The sequence below is a fragment of the Balearica regulorum genome, chromosome 3, assembly GCF_011004875.1.
Source record: "Balearica regulorum gibbericeps isolate bBalReg1 chromosome 3, bBalReg1.pri, whole genome shotgun sequence".
Lineage (NCBI taxonomy): Eukaryota > Metazoa > Chordata > Aves > Gruiformes > Gruidae > Balearica > Balearica regulorum.
Window position 1 is genome coordinate 93,035,864 of NC_046186.1, and position 8,908 is coordinate 93,044,771.

General features: G+C 37.0%; 1 protein-coding gene across 1 annotated transcript in view; it reads left to right on the forward strand.

Annotated features, from left to right (window-relative positions):
* ZFAND3 (zinc finger AN1-type containing 3) overlaps positions 1–4,558 on the forward strand; it is a 135,629-nt gene extending 131,071 nt beyond the window's left edge. The window contains 1 exon segment of the mRNA XM_075749007.1: positions 3,322–4,558. Within this exon segment, the coding sequence (XP_075605122.1) occupies positions 3,322–3,476 (155 nt within the window). The 3' untranslated portion in view covers positions 3,477–4,558.
* The last annotated feature ends 4,350 nt before the right edge of the window (positions 4,559–8,908 follow it).

Consider the following 8,908-nt stretch of genomic DNA (forward strand, 5'->3'; position numbering starts at 1 on the left):
ACATATTGTTGGTTGATGACTAGGGTAAACTAACTGTAGTTGGCAGATAGATTCTCTTTTCCAATGCTCTTTCCCCTAGCAGAAAGTTATTTATTTTGTCTTTTATTTATAGTGTGCTAAAAGAAGCATTTCTGCAGTAAAATCCTTTAAGGGAGACAACCTGTAGTTGACATCTTCCTATAATGAACTTAACAGTAAATACACCACAAGAATTCATTAATCTAACTTGCTTTATAACTGTAAAAGCAGAGTTCTCAGGAGAAAAGGTTTCACCTCTAAATCTGGACCGGTTTTAAGGATTAAAATAGAAGTTACATATATTGGCCTTCTGCCCCAGTGCATATAAGTTAATAACAGAGCTGTTGTGAAAATTGATGGTCTCGATATGACATCAGGCACTTGTGCACACACAGTCCACAGGATGTCCACTCTGATTTCCAGACCAGTGAAGAAGCAAGGAGTGAATATAGCAGTAATAACTTAATTGAATATATCCACTCTGAACTAATGAAAAAAATGTTCAGAATTACTGTTACTCAAGTAGCTGCTATATAACAGTATTGAAGTCCTTTAAATTTCAAATAAAACCCTCAAAAAACCCAAGTTCCAATCTTTAAAGTGAGGCATTTGGAGCAACAAATCTGAAGTCTCTTTTGGAAATGAGACATCCAGAAGATCCCCATTGCTAATTCAACACGAATAAACCCCCTATATAAGAACAGCCAAGAGATGCAAAACCATCTTTAGTAATGTTCAAAATGTGCTTTATTTCATTAGGTATTATCAGTTCCAATTAGTAGTACGTATTTAAATAGGTATATGAATAACAGGTTTAGATTTAGTTGCTGAAATTAGAAATACTTTTCCCATAGTCTTGGAAAATGAAAATCACCTGCTGTTCTTTGTGGGCAGTTCTTGAAATTCTGTTCAAGACTGCATAAGGAAATACTTGACAAACAGAGAAAATAAATATTACAGTTCATCTGGAATAAAAATAGCATACAGTACAGCTTTTCCTACATGAAAACAAGTGCTCTAAAAAGAACTAAAAGGTGTTGAAAAAACAAATAAAGGTATGGCAAACCACAGAATAGATTGTACTGGGGGGGGGTGGCAAAGTAGAAAGCAGCATCATGAAGTCACACTGGTCTACAAAAGGTAGGAGGCTTGGTAGAAGGTGAGGAGATGGGGCAATTGAAAGGTCATGTTCCAATGTGATAAATTATGTTGTATATGTATTTTCTTATTAGACTTAAAGAATTGTTACAAGAGTCTTGTTGAAGTTGTGTGATTTGTATACACGTTCAATATGTCTTTTAGATAACATTAAATAGCATTTCTAAAGACGTGTGTGAACCATGTGGAGAGGATCTGTAAAACCATCAGGATTTAAAACCCATTTTTTACCTACAAGGGACTGAAACGACTTCAGCCCTATCCGTATGTGCAGAGTTTCCGGCATCTGCTTCTTACACATCCATTGCAGATAAGATGAGGAACTTGATTTTTTTTGGGCTCATCTGGTTCAGGTATTTATGTATTCTTGTGCCTGCAGTGGACGTTGGTTCGGTAATTGGAAGTCTTATTTCAAGAAATAAGGGAAGCCTTCAGTCCATGCTTTCTGTAAGAAAGAGTGAGTGAAATGCTTGTTCAGTATTGAAACTGTGGTCCAAGGATGTTTTCATTTTAACAATAAGACCTTGAATTTTTGGCACCTCAAGTAAGATATTTGTCACGTTTGAGTGTGGTATGACCCAGATAGAGATTGAATTGGAGGCAATGATCACAAGGGGTGACATGTATATCAATTCAATCTGCATCTTTCCATCCATATTTCTGAACCGCATATACCAATACAGAAAACTTGTCTTTTTTGCTTTGTTCTAGAACTGGGTTTCAAAGCCAACCACAGATAATAGACATGTCCTTTCATAGCTGGTGCTATTGAAACAAAGAGCAAAGATAAATCAATTTTTTCTTCACATTATTTTTTTAATAATTCCATGTGTGATACTTTTTCCTTTTCTTTTTTTTTTTAACAATCATACTAACATAAAGGTAGCCTGTTGTTCTCTCCTACAATTGATATTTTATAGTCCAGGAGCTTGAAATACTTTACACACTTTTTTGTGTGTGTGTGTGTGTATATGTGCACAAACACACACTTTCTCAGTCATTCACTCATTTTTATCACTCATTTTCCATCTCTGAAATATCATCATTTTGTGGTTTAGTATCTTTAGAGCATTCAAGGAGTAGCAGTAACATAAAGCATTCAGTGAGAGGCAGAGTGATGCTCTTTGCACCATCAGGAGAAACAGTGCGGTGTAGGCGATACCATACTTTGTTTCATATACAGTGGACTACATGAACTCTCTAACTGTATGACTTTTCCCTACTATATCATCTTAATACTACTTATTGCTATGTAACGTTCATTTTAGAGGTAGGAAATTTGAGGCAATTTCTTTACTGTTACGAAGTGTAAGGGCCAAATAAGAAAAAAGCTGACTTTCTTTGTAGACTAGAAAGAGGTGGCTACTGAAGGTGCCCTCCTCACCTGTAGGAAAAAGTATTGCTGTGTGTTTCTGAATCACACGCTCCCTGGAAAACTGAATAGCATTGACTAGCTTTAGACAAAGAGACAATAACCTACATCATCTCAGCTTCAGAGCAAGATGATGTGGCATAACATGTCCCAATGTCAAAAGCCTGTTCATGTGCTGTGCTTAGTGTCAGAACAGTTCATGAAGACAAGCTTCTGGAAACTGGAATAGTAGTGGAGCAGTGAACTTTCCTGCAGTTGCTGCCAACTTGGGGTGCTTGCAGTAGGGAGGAAGCAAGGTGCTTAGATTTCACAGTTCTGACTTGTATGCCTGCATGGGAGCTAAAACTGAAATACCATAGGCATGAATTTTCAGAAAAACCATCTCCACATAAAGTAGAACAGATTTCAGTGAAGGTCATTAGCTTTTATTTTAAAACATTAGCTTTGTTACTATCTGGGCATACGTAGTTTTCGATGATTTTGGGGGCCTCCTCTGTAAGATGAGAGGATGGCAAAAAAAAACCCCAAACCTAGTATGACTTGAGCTTTTATACTGTGTTCATAAATACTCAAGAAAATGCAGTAAATAATCAGATATTTACTGATTTTACTTCCTTACCCTGTAAGGAAGATAAGTAAAAACTTAAAGCTGGCATTAATCTTTGAGAACTGAGTAATCCCCCAGTAGGTGATCCTTCACTTCTGATTCAGGTAAGATTCTGCCATTTTAACAAAGTCCCTAACTATTTTTTTTTTCTCCCTTTCCATGGTAGGTTATGTGTTCTGTATGTTACATCGCCTGCCTGAACAACATGACTGCACATTTGACCACATGGGACGTGGGCGTGAGGAAGCCATTATGAAAATGGTGAAACTGGATCGGAAAGTAGGGAGATCTTGCCAACGCATTGGCGAAGGATGTTCCTGAGCGCAAGACTGCAACCAAATGCTGTTCTCTTAGTTCACTAATGTTAGCCTTATTTAGGACAAAGTCAGCCAGACACCTTGTACTAGGCAAGTTTCAGACTACAGCCAATCAGTTTCCTTTCTTTAGCCAACCGTCCTGGTACTGTAGTTTAGGGGTTGATGGTGGTTGAAATTGATTTCTGGCTGGTTACTAAGGTGCCTGCTAGCCACCGTATAAAAATAAAACATGAAGAAATATTATTTTTGAGCATGGCTAGTGGATTTAAAAAAAACAAGAAAAATCCAAAGGCTTCTGTTATTGCTGGAGTCACTCTAAAAGCCTTACGCTGGAAACATTCCAGCTGCAGAGTTAAAACATATAGTTGTATAGAAGCTGGTGTAAAAGTTTGCTATGCACATGGCTTTCAGACAAACTGTTTAATGTGCAGCCTTTCACCTCTTCACTGCTAGTGAATCCTGAGGAGGTGAAATACTACTAAGAGCAGCAACCGCAGCTGCTTACGCCCAGAAGACCTGACTGGTCACTCGTGCCTTCATCGCGTGTGGCTTTTGAGTTAGGCAGTGTCACCAGCATCAGGGATTCTGTTGGGGTAGGAACATCTTTCTGGTTCTTCCCAGGAAGCCAAAAAGAAAGGGGGACAGAGATTCTTATGAAAAATTTTTATATCTATCTTACTATAAAGAACCTATCAGGGTTTTTTTTTCCTTTCTTTCTTTCTTCTCAGTTAAATTATGATCTCACTTTAAAGCCAACTTCATCCCAGAGCAGTAAATGGTGCATACTTTTTACATGGCATCCGCAGAGATTCTACGAGTTGTGTGAACAGATTCCACATACCTTGAGCAGTGCAGCCATTCCCACTGGCCGAAACCTGATTGGCTTTTGTTTGCCTTTTGCTAAGTGCAGGTATCTGATAATTGATCAAATAAGGCTAATTCACAGCACAGTAGCCATGGCTGGATTCTACAGACTGACTTTCTGTAGCTAGACTTATATATTGGGGAAAAAAAAAAGGACATTTTGTAGCAAACGGAATTCAGTAACAGTATTGGGGAACAACCAGTAAAACACCCTTTATCAGACTGAGTTTGTGTTCCTCACTTCCAGAGTGTCAATGAGATAATCAAATGGGCTATATCAGCCCTGTTTCTATGCAGCTGAACGCTCTCATGAAAATCTCTGCCCGCCTCTATCGCAAAGCAAGTATAGCAAGTGAATGTGAAAAGCATTGCGTGGAGTAGAATGTTTTGGATCTGTTTAGACCTATGGTTCTGTATTATGGTATGTCATGTTGAGCTGAGCTGAATTGCACCAGTCTTGTCAGTTTGGAAACAAAAAAGCAAACATAAGAATCGGCATGTCTCCTGCTGCATATGGGGTTTATGCAGGTAAAAAAGATTTGTACTGATGTGGCCCAGCTTAATCCTGAGTGAATTTAGCTTTTCAGTCTGTTAGTAAGGTATTAACAATCAATCAGGTAAATTTGTAAGAAAACCTGAGTGAGGGAAAGATTTTGTCTCCTCTTCAAATACTGGGCAGATATAAAACATCAGAGGCGTGAAATAAGGTGTCGTGGAAAACCCCAGCGTTTTGGGAGTAAGCTTGTATGAGTCATCCTCCATTCTACTTGCTACAGGTAACTAACTCCTTACAGGCCAAATTATATTTTACTTTGGTAGCCAGCTAGGAGCATTTAACAAGGAGATAACTAATTTAAAAAAAAAAAAAAAAGACTATATATATGTGTCTACACACACACTCTCAGCATCTGACTGTATTAGCATTAGTTAACCATGAAGCAAATCAGAAGTGTCCCATCATTATAAAATGCAAGCTATCCAAAAGGCAAGCTGTTTTTTTTATTATTGTTATTATTCAAGAATATGAAACCAGCAGCAAAAATCTTCTGTAATGTGCTGCATTTTCAGGAAGTGGTCCTGGTGAGAGGGACTGTCCAAGGATATTATTTACATTTGCCGTGAGGAGTTTTAAAAAAAACATGGATTTTGGTGGCTGCTGTGATACGCACTTTCTTTTCCTACAAAATCCTATCATAGCATTTGATGGGCATTCTGATTGATACACAAGACTTTTCTGCATTAATACTGAAGATGCTATTTTGTTCCTCCTTAATATTCCCTTTAATCTCGTTACAAGTGCACAGATGGTTTCAAGGTGGCTCTTGAGAGAACACTACTTAAAGTTCATGTGAATTATGGACAATGTTCACTTTAAACAAAAAAGTTGGGGAGGGGGTTGTTCCTTTGCAGTATCTGTTCTGTGAAGTTTGTTAAACGTAAAGAAAGCTTAAGTTCTTGTATCTTAAAAGAAGATCTTATTTAACCCTTTTGTGTTCTAGATTTACTTACACATGTAGCCTAGAGCTCAGTTTTAGTTTAACATTGTGAAAATATTAAAAGAATCTTGTAACTTTATTCTTTTTCCTCCTGCTAAAAAAAAAAAAATTAAACCAATCAGATTAAAGTTTGAATTCCTTTCTGCCTATTCCAACAGGTCTTGCTATTTTGCACCATTTCTGCTGCAAGTTCACATAAGAAATATGAATGGCCAATGTTAGGCCAGTAACTTCAAGCTGAATTTACAGTTGGTGGAAGGATGGACAGTATTTTCTGCCAGTTTGGAAGGGGAGGATAATATTTCTGCTGGGTTCAAGTTCAGTGATTTAGTTTGTAAGCAAATCTGGCTCAATCTACTGTAGTCTGAGTATTGGCCAACTTAATGTTGAATTTAGATACAGTAATCAAATGAACAGGTTGTTCATACTCTTAAGTCAAATGCATACTGTGCACTGTATGGTTGACATCAAAGTTTTAACATGTCTTAAATGTTCTTTCATGCATTTTGACAACTTCTGCACCAAAAGTAGCTGTATTCCAAATCATAATGGGCTGTATTCATAATGGATAAGTAGAGGAATAACTACTGTTTCTTAATCATTTAGATGCTAGAAACACAAGGCTAATTAAAAAACAATGGAATGTATTAGAGGGAGAGAGAATATCAAGGTGATTATTTTGAAACAATTGTGAACATTGCTTGGAATTGAAATTATGGGACATGTTCACTCATTTTTTTTTTCCCCTCAAATTAGTATGGTACTTTCAATTATAAAACTGCGTCTGATTCTTGAACAAGATGGCTGTGTTCTAGTAAAGGTAAGTTATGTAAAACAGCTCTGCCTTTTCATCAAGTTTCAAACCTGTAGCTAGGTGTGAGCCAAGGCTTTGAGGAAAAATAAGAATTGCCCATGAAGGTTGCTATGCCAGAGCCTATCCATAATTGCACTGGTTTCTGTTTTGAAGCAGTTTAGTGTCTTGAATAAGAATCAATGTAACTGTAAAATGAGGTACTTCAGAACATGAACTACTCTTCAGTAGTGCACAGGCAGCACCTTGAAAAGAGTCCTGGTGCAATTTTAGCAGTCCAAAAGTAATATTAACTGCTTTTATTTATTCTGTAGGAAGGTGATAAATAAATTCAAAACTTGAATTTTACATAACTCTCCTCTTTGGGACAAGTTATAATGCCCTGGTCTCTTGACCACAATATCCTGTTTATATTTAACTTTGTATTCATTGTGGTGTTCAGTACATTATACAATCATAGCAGTTCCTTCTGTAACTATGATCCAACTTTGGGATAAATTTCTAGGAGATAAAAGCATTTTATTCTTTTTTTTTTTTAATCTTACACTGACTGTTTCAGTACCAACACTTGCCAGGGAAGGAAACTGATACTAATGGTGTCATAAAAATAGAGGGTTTTTTAAACAGACTCCAAGAAATGCATCAGTGGAATAATTGACAACACCTATGCTCACATTTGATTTGTACACAGTTAAGTGCCCAGACAAATGAATTAACATTTTCTTTGTCGTAGTGTAGTTACTGAAATTGTCAGTCATCAGTGGAATAGCAAAGAGACGGTCTAATCAAAGTAAGCCCTTAATGTCACAATGAGATTGTAGCCAATTTGTGCTGGAAATAATTCTGTGTGCTCCTGGGAACTCTTATACCTAGAAAAGAAATGGAAGCATTTAAGACAACACTATTTGAAAAGACCTGTATTTATTGACACCAGATGTTTATTTCATCATTCAAATACCTGATTAGAATTCTGCACACAGAACAAAAACAATACAAGCAGTAGTAAGCTGTGGTTCAACACAAAAGCTGATGTGGCAGGAGCTGCTGTATAAGGATACAGTTGTAGTGTAACCAACCACTTCATAATCTTCTGCTTAGCTGAGACTGTGTCTGTAGATACTTTGCTACATGAAGGACCACACTGGAAAAACAGTGCATAAGATTACACTGTTCAAAAGTATCCACAGAGCACATTTTACATGGTGAACTTGTGCAATGGTGGGCTTTATCTCTCACTATCAGCAGCTTTTCCAGGAGAACAAACAATGCTGCTGAAAAGAGCCACTCTTAAATAACAGTTCTCAAAGATACCAGTGAGAAGGATATATTTTTCTTTTTCCTCCTAGTCCTTATTCATTTTTCCTTTTTGTTGAGGCAGTCAGCATGTGCAGCTGGGAATTTGAAAGTAGTTCTGCTTGAATGTTGCTCTTTTTGGCTTTTCAGTACTCACCACAGGGAAAAAAAGCATCAAGTCTGTTCTTCCAAGCCTCTGCATGTTAGTTCAAGCAGATTAAAATACAGGCAGCCTATAAAGCAATAACCTCCTTGTGTATTTTACTACAGTGATAGGCTGTTTCTTCAATTAACTGAAACTTAATGCAGACATGATTTACTTGTTCTGGATGTTAGGCTATGGGTTTTATGAACAATACCACAGCATTGAAGTTCACATACACTTTCCCATAAACTCTGTGTGCCTCATCTTTCAATTTGAATTTGAGTCAGGAGAAGAAAAGGTGTGAAAGCAGGAGGCAGAGGATGCAAATTGACAGGTGCTTAGTGATCACATCCACCTTCCTCCTCTAGTCAGCTCAAATCATAAAATAGTAAAGAGGCAAATAATTACTTGCCAAACAGCACCAACTTTCTTGACTTGGTACTGCAGAAAATTTCTGCTGTATCTTTGTGAATATATCTGTGTAGCATTTGTCTGAGTCAATTCTGCAACATGCAAAGAAATGAAGCAGGATTGTCAGAAAACATTTTTGATGGATTATTGAGTAATAACTACATATTTTGCTACAGGACCTTCCTATTTTGCAATATGCTGCTATTTTCTTTGGAAGAAAAACAAGCAGAACTTTTAAGACTAACTAAATTATTTCAAATTCAGTACATGCATCTGAAGCATTAGGAAAAGATTACTGAAACTATATATAGTTTTTAAAGATTATGACTGCATCCTCTAACAAAAGGGTTTTGTTCTTCAGATAGTAGCAAGTGTTGATGGCAATGGTTTGACCATAAGCAGAATGTTCCTTTCTG